The sequence below is a fragment of the Aquarana catesbeiana genome, linkage group LG04 (assembly GCF_042186555.1).
Source record: "Aquarana catesbeiana isolate 2022-GZ linkage group LG04, ASM4218655v1, whole genome shotgun sequence".
Classification (NCBI taxonomy): Eukaryota; Metazoa; Chordata; class Amphibia; order Anura; family Ranidae; genus Aquarana; species Aquarana catesbeiana.
The window spans coordinates 319,336,545-319,348,498 of NC_133327.1; the positions used below are offsets into that span (position 1 = coordinate 319,336,545).

At 44.7% G+C, this 11,954-nt stretch overlaps 1 protein-coding gene across 1 annotated transcript in view; it reads right to left on the reverse strand.

Moving 5' to 3' along the window:
• Positions 1–4,060, reverse strand: part of HMGN3 (high mobility group nucleosomal binding domain 3) — a 91,301-nt gene extending 87,241 nt beyond the window's left edge. Inside the window, exon 1 of the mRNA XM_073626844.1 lies at positions 3,934–4,060. Within this exon, the coding sequence (XP_073482945.1) occupies positions 3,934–3,939 (6 nt within the window). The 5' untranslated portion in view covers positions 3,940–4,060. The remainder of the gene's footprint in view (positions 1–3,933) is intronic.
• Positions 4,061–11,954: the final 7,894 nt, after the last annotated feature.

Below are 11,954 nucleotides of genomic sequence, written 5' to 3' on the forward strand. Positions count from 1 at the left end.
AAGCTTTCCTGATTTCTTCTTCTGAGATTGGTCTTTCTAATATTTCTCTGCCTTCTTCTGAAATCTTGGGTAGCGCTGCCTTTTTTAGATAGTTGTTATATCTTAATCTCCTATTTTTTAAAGAGGTGTCTTGCCTGGGGACTGAATATAGGTCTTTATAGTAGTTCTTAAAGATCTCCGCTATACTTGTAGTTGAATATTCCATATGGCCTTCTTTGGTCTGAATTTTTTCTATAAAGTTCCTGGCTTTCTTCTTTTGTACTATTTTTGCTAACTGTTTGCTGGGTTTATTACCCCATCTAAATCTCTCCCAGGCTTATTAAATGTTGCTCTTGACTCCTGCTCCATCGCGGTTTTTAGCTCCGATCTTTTAATAACCATCTGCTGATGTATCTCTTGGGGGAGCTGGCACGCTTGTTTTTTATGTTTTTGTTCTAATCCTGCCAGGTCAGCCCTTAGTTTTTGAATTTTGGCCCATCTATCTTTCTTCTTCCTCGCTCCCATTTCCATCAAGACCCCCCCCTGATATAGGCTTTATGAGCCTCCCATAGCGTAGCTCCCGACACTTCCCCCGTGTCATTTACCTCAAAATAGTTTTCTAATTCTTTTCTAATTCTATTGACACCCTCCTCCTCCTTTATCAACTCCTCATTTAGCCTCCACTGCCCCCTATCGGCCTGACCGCTACCAGTTGCTATTTCCATGGTCATAGGTGCGTGATCTGAGTAAGTTATATTTCCAATCTTGGACTCTACTATTTTATCGATCGCCCGATGTTCGACTAGTCCCCAATCAATCCGGGAGTAAGACCTGTGCACAGGGGAGAAAAACGTATAGTCTCTTTTGGTTGGATGTTGAACTCTCCAAATATCCACCAATTGGTAGGTGGAGAGTTTTTGCTTTAACTCTTTCAAGTGAGCGCAGTTTCTCCCCTGTGTTCGGGCCGTACTGTCTAGATCTGGGTTAAGACAAAAATTAAAATCCCCCATTAGTATTAGATGTCCTCTCATGAACTTCATTATTTTCCCCAATATATTAGCTAAGTACTTCGTCGGATTCTTGTTTGGAGCATAAATGTTGACTAATGTATATTCTACTTCATTTAGTCTACCTCTGAGGCACAGGTATCTACCTTCTGGGTCCACTAATCTTTCCTCCAGCACAAACCTTGTTTTCTTTGCAAAGCCAATGGCCACTCCCCGTGCCCTATTAGAGATGGTATCTCCTTGGTACCAGACTGGGTATTCGTTTGAGAACAATCTAAGTCTCGATTGGAGTGTTATATGTGTCTCTTGCAAGAACACCACATCTGGGCCCAATAATTTTAACTCGTTGAAGATATCCCATCTTTTCTTGGGGGTGTTTAGGCCTTTGACGTTGTATGTTATAAATTTTATTGTGGCCATGACCCTTTTTCCATTCTCCTAAATTCTCCCTTTATCTTAGACCTTGGAGAGTTTTCCCTCTTTCTTGATATTGAGGTTGGACGGGACCCCCTCCCTCTACTCCCCCTCCCTCTCCCACCCCCCCATCGCCCCCATCACCTCCTCCATCATCCCCACCACCTCCCCCCCCTCTCCCACCCTCCCCCCCATTGGTCCTCTCAGGACCCTTAGACCAGTGAGGGTCACTTGTATTGTGTCCCACCATTGGTCTCCTTCTCTAAAGGTGGAGCTCTAGGTGTGTCATCCCTCCAGTCCGTGCTGCCTTAGTGACCGGACACACTAGGTGACCGGACACACTAGGTTTCTACTGATGTGGCTTCCTCACCAATATTGTGGATTAATTTTGGTCCTAACTCGCCCACTCCCCCCCGCTCCCCCCCCCACTCCCTCCCCCCACAGATCCCCCACCCCCGCTTGTCCTCTCACATCTGGCCTATGCTCAACTCAATCCAACGTTCATTAGACCAGTCCAGCATCTGGGGCACCTGCAAGCCCAATTTCTCACAGAATTCCTCTAATTCTCCCGGGAATCTTAGTCTTGCGGATCTCCCGTCTTTGCTACCCACCAGGCAGGCTGGGAATCCCCATGTGTATTTTACATTTTGGTTTATCATTTGCTCCAGTAGGGGTTTCAAATGTCACCTTCTCGCCAGTGTGTCTTTGGCCAGGTCCGCAAAGACTTGAATTCTTGCCTCTTCAAACTGTAGTGGGGTATGCCCCTTCAATTTAACCCATATCTTTTCCTCGTCTTCATAGAACCTGAATCTCACAATGATGTCACGACTTCTTTCTACCCGTCTGGTATCGAGCCTACCCACCCGGTGAACCCGCTTGATTTTTGGGAAGTCTTCCCCTCCCAGTCCCAGAATTGGGCCAAAGATAGTTGCTACAGTCCTCCTCAGATCCTCCCCTCTATTTTCCGGGACCCCCCTGAGTCTCAGATTTTGTCTCCGATCCCTGTTTTCCTGATCTTCCATTCTGGAGCAGATTTTTATCTGATTTTGTTGAGTTGTTTTAAGTTGTTCTTTTAATTTGGAAATTTCCCGTTCCTGTTTGACTGACTTATCCTCAGCTTCCTCCACTCTGGTCAGAAGGTTGCCTAGATCTAACCTCAACATACCAATCTCTGCTTTGATCGAGGTTTCCAGGGCTTTAAGCATTTCTGCTAATTCGTTTTTTGAGGGCAGTTGTGTATCCTGTCTATGCTCTTCTATTCTAGATGCCTCCAGCGTGTTGTCGGCTAGTAATTCCTCTCTTGAATGATCAGGAGTCTGATCTTCCCTCTCGTTTAGTCCCTTCTTCTTTTTGTCTACCATATTTGATTTTTGGGTTTCTTGATGGGCGCTTCCCGGGCTCCCCCCCTTGACCATATATTGCTTAATTGTACTTCCAGCAGCGTTCCCTGGTAAATTATCTTTTGGGGTTTTCGGTGGTCCCCCCTTCCCGGTTTTAGATGCGTTATGGCTCATACTATTTTCCTGCTGAGCTATCTCAGTTTGATTTTAATCTGTGTGTCCAACACTCTCAAGAAATAGTCCCGGGTACAACTCTCTCCCGCTAGTTAACCAATCAATCTGAGTTTGTCAGTGTAGGTACCAATGTGGCAGTCGTAATCTATTAGCGACTTGAATGAGACTCTATGGTACTGAGTTTAGCCCTGTGTCGCAGTGTCTGGTAAGCGTGTTTCCAGGCTATTTTCTGGTATACCAGTATTGTGACACAAGGAACTCACAACGGTAGCTTATGAGTGTGTTAGACATAGTCTACCTAGCCTGGGCCTAGCTTCCAATGCTGTAGGAGTGAACATCGCATACGGGTGCAGTGCTGCGATTCCACAAAGCGAGTTAGTTGTAGCTTTGGTTATATCCGAAGCACTTTTATATTTCAGCAATATATGATGACTCAAGCTTCACCCGTAATAAACCAGTACTCAAAAGGTTAACGAACTTTAAATCACATTTCTTTATCACTGGCCAAGTTTGTGCTGTATAGTATATACGACGGAGGTACCCACCACCCCTTCACTACATACACATATACCCCTAAGCCACAGGGTGAGCATACAGGCGTAGGGCATGTATTAGTATCATAGGCTTGTTTATTATATCCCCGCCTTCCCTCCAATGTCAGTGCGGATACCGTGGTGTAGGGACTCAATTGCAGCTTTGATCGTATCTATAGGCTTTGTATTTCAGCAAGATATAATGCCCCTAGTTTCTTCCGTGATGTATCAGTGTTCAAAGGTTAACGAGCTTAAACAGCATTTCCTTGCATTTGGCAAATCTCATGCTTCATAAAATATACAGTGGAGAGACCCACCACTCCTCCACTGTCTCACCTAGTTTAATAGGGACAGCAGGAGTTACCATACACAAGTTGATCAGCAGATTTCCTAGCTTCACAATCTACAGTCTTACTTCTCCTGGCATGCTCCTTATAAGCTTTACACTCTTACCTTGGAGATGGGTATTTTTAGTGAGTCTCTTACCACCATTACTTGTACTTCTACCTTCTACTTTCTGTTTCAAGCTATTTGATACCTCCCCCAGCTGGAGTCAGATGGATTTAGCTGTCAGGCTTGCTTGCCACTATCAGGGCTCTGGATCTTCCAACATCCAGAGCCCTGATGGGGGGGGGGAGCGAGGAGCTCCGGTCTGTTAATCGAGGCCGTCACCCCAGCTGTTTCTCTCTGTCCTCCTGTCTTCCGTGCACGGATCTAAATCATCTCCTAGCACACAGGTCGCTGCACGGTTCTCTCAGCGGGCTGGTCCTCCATATCCTCTCCATTGCCCCTGTTTGCTCGTCCTGATATGAGAGAGAGCCGGCCGGCACGCCAGAGGGACGACACACCTCCCACTCCTGCCTTCCCTATGGACGTCTCACGTCTCACGTCATCTCCCCCCCGGCCCCTAGTGTGTCATCCATGTCTTTATGGATGGACCTTGCTTGTGTACTGGTGTGCAGTCATGTTGGAAGAGGAAGGGGCAAACTGTTCCCACAAAGTTGGGAGCATGAAATTGTCCAAAATGTCTTGGTATGCTGATGCCTTAAGAGTTCCCTTCACTGGAATCAAGAGGCCAAGCCCAACCCCTGAAAAACAACCCCACATCATAATCCCCCCTCCACCAAATGATTTGGACCAGTGTACAAAGCAAGGTCCATAAAGACATGGAAGAGTGAGTTTGGGGTGAAGGAACTTGACTGGCCTGCACAGAGTCCTGACCTCAACACAACAGAACACCTTGGGGATGAATTAGAGCGCAGAATGTTACAGTTACATAGGTGAGGTTAAAAAAAGACACAAGTCCATCAAGTCAAACCTATGCATGTGATTATATGTCAGTATTACATTGTATATCCCTGTATGTTGCGATTGTTCAGGTGCTTATATAATAGTTTTTTGAAACTATCTATGCCCCCCCCCCCACCCCACCCCCCCCGGCTGAGACCACCGCCTGTGGAAGGGAATTCCACATCCTTGCCGCTCTTACAGTAAAGAACCCTCTACGTAGTTTATGGTTAAACCTCTTTTCTTCTAATTTTATGAGTGGCCACATGTCTTGTTAAACTCCCTTCTGCAAAAAAGTTTTATCCTTATTGTGGGGTAACCAGTACGGTATTTATAGATTGAAATCATATCCCTTCTCAAGCGTCACTTCTCCAGAGAGATTAAGTTCAGTGCTCCCAACCTTTCCTCATAACTAATATCCTCCAGACCCTTTATTAGCTCAGTTGCCCTTCTTTGTACTCGCTCCCATTTCCAGTACATCCTTCCTGAGGACTGGTGACCGGAACTGGACAGCACACTCTAGGTGCGGCCGGAACAGAGTCTTGGAGAGCAGAAGAATTATTGTTTTATCTTCTTCTTTTATCGCCTTCTCGTCCAACATCAGTGCTTGACCTCACAAATGCACTTCTGGAAGAATGGTCAAACATTCCCATAGACACACTCCTAAACCTTGTGGACAGCTTTCCCAGAAGAGTTGAAGCTGTTATAGCTGCAAATGGTGGGCCAAATCAATTTTGAATCCTACGGACTAAGACTGGGATGCCATTACAGTTCAAGTGCGTATAAAGGCAGGCGTCCCAATACTCAGGACAATATATTGTTTGTGACACTGAGCATGGCTATAGACTTAGGGCTGGTTCACACCACGGAGATGCACACTACATGTGTGAGGCTGCTGGCTGGCTGGCTAAGTGGGTAGCAATTCCTTCTAGCAGCGCTGGGGTTGCTGGTTCAATTCCCCAACATGCTAATGCTTGTGTTGAAGTTTATATGTTCTCCCTGTGTAGGTTTCTCACCACAATCCAAAGACATGCAGTTATTTTATTTGTCTCTTGTCGAAATAGTCTCTAAATGTAAGAAAGTTAGTTTTGGACTTTAGATTGGAAGCTCATTGCAGCCAGGGACTGATGTTAATGTTTGTTAGCACTAATCATGCCCAGGGACTTGGACATTTAAAATTGTAGGGTTTACACTGCACAGGTACATATGCTTAGAAAACTGTTGCTTTGTTTATGTGCATGCAAATGGGCTTTGATCTTTGGCCTGCAGTTAGAGATTCGATGCACATAGCCAAGAGCTAACACAGTTGCAAATAGTATTATGTGTTCCTGCTCATCAGGTGCAATCACTTTAGACATACATGAAGAGACAGATTGAAAGATACTGGTGGGCGTGTACTTCTATTGGGCGTGCGTCAGTGTGCTAACAATACAATCTATCTTCTATTAAGGGCTGCAGTGGGGGGGGGGGGGGATTATTCGTTTGGCCTGTTAAGAGGCCAGGCTTTTTGCTCTGATTTGTGGGGGGAAGGAATGATATTGCGCATAATGACAAACGCCCAACTAGGGCTGTTTGCTGAAATTCATGTGCATTTTTTCCATCAAAAGTGGGTTTATGTGGCCATGCTGTCAATGTTGTGTGTGTATTGTTCCTGTCTGACCATGCATTTGGGAGCATCTGCCGACCTTCTACTTTTTGATCTCATTGCTTAACCACCTCAGCCCTGGAAGATTTGGCTGCTCAATGACCAGGCCATTTTTTGCGATACGGAACTGCGTCGCTTTAACTGACAATTGCGTGGCCATGCGACGTTGTATCCAAACAAAATTGACGCCCTTTTTTCCCACAAATAGAGCTTTCTTTTGGTGGTATTTGATCATCTCTGCGTTTTTTATTTTTTGCACTATAAACAAAAAAGTCCGACAATTTTGAAAAAAAAACACAATATTTTGTACTATTTGCTATAATAAATATCCCCAAATTTTTTTTAAAAAAAGTGAATTTTTTCCTCCTTTTAGGCCGACATGTATTTTTCTATATATTTATGGTAATAAAAATCGCAATAAGTGTATATTAATTGGTTTGCACAAAAGTTATAGCGTCTACAAAATAGGGGAACGATTTATGGCTTTTTTATTATTATTATTATTTTTTTTAACTAGTAATAGCAGCGATTAGCGATTTTTATCGGGACTGCAACATTATGGCAGACAGATCGGGCACTTTTTACTAATTTTTGGTACCATTGGCATTTATACAGCGATCAGTGCTATAAAAATGCACTGATTACTGTGTAAATGTCACCGGCAGGGAAGGGGTTAAAAGTAGGGGGCGATCAAGGGGTTAATTGTGGTACCTAGGGAGTGATTGTGGGGGGATGGGACTGCCTGGGTGAGGAGAGCGATCGTTGTTCATACTAAGTATACTTAGTATGAACAACAGATCGCTGTCCTCACCCCTGACAGCATGGAGATCTGTCTGTTTACATTGACAGATATCCGTTCTGTCTCTGTGTGGAGGGAACACGGGTGCCCGGCAGTCATCGCGACTGCTGGGCGCGTGTGCCCCCTAGTGCTCAAAAGGCGAACCGACATACAGCTGCGTCGGTTCGCCCAGAGGAGCCAACCTGCCGCAGTACAACTGCGGCGACTGGTCGGGAAGGGGTTAATCGTGTACAGAGAAATATCTGTGCTACTTCAAATTGCAACAACTTCAAAGTAGTCTCTATACTACTTTGGTGTGACCATCATGTGACTTGAGGTACATAGGGCGAAATTTTACATGGGCATTCCCAGAAGTTGGGGCCAAGTTGCAGCACCAAAGTGGCAGCAAAATAGTGAGACTTTCAGGTCGCAGCAGTGTGAATGAGGTTCATGGATAATACCTTTGAATTAGGCCCTATTCTCACTTGTGCATCCTGCAAGTGGGTCAAATTCGTCCCTGCACTACTTTGGTTTTACTTTGATGCGACTTGAGGTCCATATACCGCAAGATTACACAGGCATTGGTCGCACAAGTGCAAATGGGGCCTAATTCAAAGGTGTTATCACTGAAACTCGTTAGGTTCCTTTCACACTTGGCCGACTTTTCATGCAACTTAAGGTCCATAAGGCCCCTTTCACACTTATGCGACCTGAAAGTCCCACGATTTTGCAGCAATTTCCCCCACAAATGTAATGCAATTTTAAGCAATGCCAGTGTAATCTTGGTCTATGGACGCAGGAGTCACAGGACAAGTCACACAAGTATGAAAGGGGCCTTAGAGCCGGTTCACAATGCTGTGCTGTCCGACATCGGATGTGATTTGCCCCACACTGCAAATCACATGTGATGTCTGTGTGATGCAAACTCAGCCATACAGATTGTATGGCTGACTTCGCAACGCATTCGGACCAGACTCGCACAGGACCCTTTTTTTTGGTCCGCCCATGCAATCCGATTCCTGTCTGAATTTGCAGTTCGCTCTGCGATATGCAAACTGATTTAGGGGTGTCCTTAGCTTCCTACCGACACTCCCAGCAGTTCGCATATGGCAGTGTGAACTGCCTGTGAGTGTGAACCGGTCCTGACCCCTAGGTTCACACCTATGCATTTTTAGTGCGTTTTGCAGTTTGCAGAATCGCTCTACAGTCCATTTAACATGGTTTCCTATGGTACTAGTTCACATCTATGCGTTTTGCGGCCAGTGCATTTTTGGAAATGGTCGGGGACTTTTTTCCCGCGATTTGCAGGTAATAGATTTCAATGGAAAGACACCAGAAATGCAACTGTTGCGTTTGTGATGTGATTTTTTTTTTATGTGTTTTGCGGTTCTTATTTTAACACTGTATATAGCTGGTTGCTAACCGTGGTGCCAGGAAGCCAGCCGCCGCATCCTTATTAACCAATGAGTCATCAGCTGTCAGCGGCTTCCCCACTGAAAGTAAAAAAAAAAAATTATGGCAAAAAACTGCGTGGGGTTCCCCCCCCCCAGGTCTATACCAGGCCCTACCGGGTCTAGTATGTATTCAGAGTGGACTACCCAAAAAGTTTTAAAAACTAACGTTTTTTCAGGAGCAGTGATTTTAACCGCTTCAGCCCCGGAAGAATTTACCTCCTTCCTGACCAGAGCGTTTTTTGCGATTCGGCACTGCGTCGCTTTAACTGACAATTGCACGGTCGTGCGACGTTGTACCCAGACAAAATTGACGTCCTTTTTTTCCCACAAATAGAGATTTCTTTTGATGGTATTTGATCGCCTCTACGGTTTTTATTTTTTGCGCTATAAACAAAAAAAGAGCGACAATTTTGAAAAAAACACAATATTTTGTACTTTTTGCTAAAATAAATATCCCCATTTTTTTTTTTAAAAAAAGCTAATTTTTTCTAAGTTTAGGCCGATATGTATTCTTCTACATATTTCTGGTAAAAAAAATCGCAATAAGCATATATTGATTGGTTTGCGCAAAAATTATAGTGTCTACAAAATAGGGGATAGATTTATAGCATTTTTATTATTATATTTTTTTTTACTAGTAATGGCAGTGATCTGCGATTTTTATCGTGACTGCGACGTCATGGCGGACACATCGGACAATTTTGACACATTTTTGGAACCATTGCCATTAATACAGTGATCAGTGCAATTAAAAATGCATTGATTACTGTAAAAATGTCACTGGCAGTGAATGGGTTAACACTAGGGGGCGGTGAAGGGGTTAACTGTGTTCCCTACGTGATTCTAACTGAAGGGGGAGGGACTAACTACAGGAAGTGACAGATCGTGGTTCCTAGCCAATAGGGACACACGATCTGTCACTCCTGTCAGAACAGGAAAGTGTGTGTTTACACACACTCGCCCGTGTTGTGTCTCTCCGACCATCGACCGCGAGCATCAGCACCCCCGCCATGCAGCGCGTGCGCGCCTGCTATCCAGACCCCGCAAACCAACGTACAGCTACGTGGCTTCATGCAGGGGAGCCAACCTGCTGCAGTATAACTGTGGCGGCTGGTCCGGAAGCGGTTAATAATGCTTAGAGTGAAACAATAAAAATGAAATATTCCTTTAAATATCGTGCCTGGGGAGGGGGGCTCCTTAGTCTGCCTGTAAAGTAGCACATCTTTCCCGTGTTTATAACAGTACCACAGCAAAATGACATTTCTAAAGGAAAAAATCTAAAACTGCTCAAGGCTGTAATGTATTGTTGGATCCCAGCAGTATAGATAAAAACTCCATGCCAAAATAAAAAAAAATGGCGTGGGGGTCCCCCCCAAAATCCATACCAGACCCTTATCTGAGCACGCAACCTGGCAGGCCACAGGAAAAGAGGGGGGGACGAGAAAGTGCCCCCCCTCTCCTGAACTGTACCAGGCCACATGCCCTCAACATGGGGAGGGTGCTTTGGGGTCCATCCCAAAACACCTTGTCCCCAGGTTGATGGGGACAAGGGCCTCATCCCCACAACCCTTGCCCAGTGGGGGGGTCTGCAGGCAAGGGGGAGCTTATCGAAATCTGGGAGCCCCCTATAACAAGGGGGCCCTCCCCATGTTGAGGGCAAGTGGCCTGATATGGTTCAGAATTTTTAATCTAATCCGTCAATACTTTACAGCCGCAAGCAGTTTTAAATTACATTTTGCTGCAGCAATGTTCCACACATCGGCCAGATGCGCTACTTTACAGGCAGACTAAGGACACTTCCCAGGCACAATATTTAAAGGAATTTAGAATTTTTATTGTTTCACTTTAAGCATTACTAAAATCACTGCTCCTGAAAAAAACGTCCATTTAAAAAAAAAAAAATTCCATTGATACATATCCCCTGAGGCAGGACCCAGGTCCTCATACACTTTTTATGGCAAAGAGCTTGCATATAAGCCTTCAGCGAGAACTTTGGATTTTGCAGGTTGGAGCCCCATTGACTTCCACTATTCCCGCATATGCGATCTGACAGGCATGTTCGCCGGCAATAGCGCACTTTCCATTTGCATGTGCGCCCAGTTTCTGAGAGTTGAAGTCCTTATTGGCCTTATTTGGGGGCTATTTTCTGGGACTGCATGATCATTTATTGGCGCTATAGTAAATGACCCCCCAACTGACACTGATACTAATTTAAAAAAAAAATACTGACCCTGACCTTGACCCAAACACTAACCGTGGCATTAACCTAGATCAATCAAGTCTTTGAGTCTTTTTTTGTTTAATTTTTTCTACACACACTTTTTTTCCCTATCTCTGCAAGGACAGAGAAGGATACAATGTATATTTCTTGTCCATTCACAGAGACAGAAAACACGGGGGCAAACTTCACAGTGACTGATCACTGTGATAGCCAATCAGGGGCTATCACAGCGATCAGGTGACCCGGAATTGGACGTTCTGGCTCCCGATCGTTAGAATGGGGCCTGGAGACCTCGGTGAGACCCCGGGCACTGTGCTGTGAGATACGCAAACATGTGGCCCCACGGCAAAAAGCATAGTGCAGTGGGGCAATATATTTGTGTTACATCGGCGCCAAGGGGTTAAGATAATATGTTTTGGCTATAGATACACTTTAAGCCAGACAGCATAACAACTGTGCCATAAGGAATATATAATTAAGCTATATATAATTTAAAAATTTGGTGTAAGTAACCCAGTGTAAGTAAATACATTTAAAATGCAAGTAATAGGAAGCTATACATATTTTCTTTAAACGTTTATTAAAAATAAACATTTATCACAATACTTGAACGCAAAATGCATGTTTTATAATTAAAGCCGAATTCCACTCACTTTTACAACTTTATCTTAAAGGAAAAACCACCACTCATTTTTAGGTTATTTTTTTTGTTTCTTACCTTTTATGAAGTACTGAGTGTACTTCCGCCTTACTCGGCCGCGGCCCAGGGCGTCATTTCCTCCGGCTCCCCCGCTGCCTTCAGGGACCTGTGTGTGTCCCAGAAGATGACGGGGCCCATTCAGAAAGCGTCGCGTGACTAACGCATGCGCAGTAGGAAACCGGGCGTGAAGCCTGAAGGCTCTACGCCCGGTTTCCCTTAGTTACAATGGCGGCGCCTGCACCCGAGCCGATGGACATCGTGGGCTCCCAGGACAGGTAGGAGTCTTTATTAAAAGTCAGCAGCTACAGTGTGTGTAGCTGCTGAATTAAAAAATAAAATATTGGCTGGAACACTGCTTTAAGGTGATTTATTTGTATGTAACTGATTATAAAAGAGGGCTAAAATGCACTATTGCAAATATT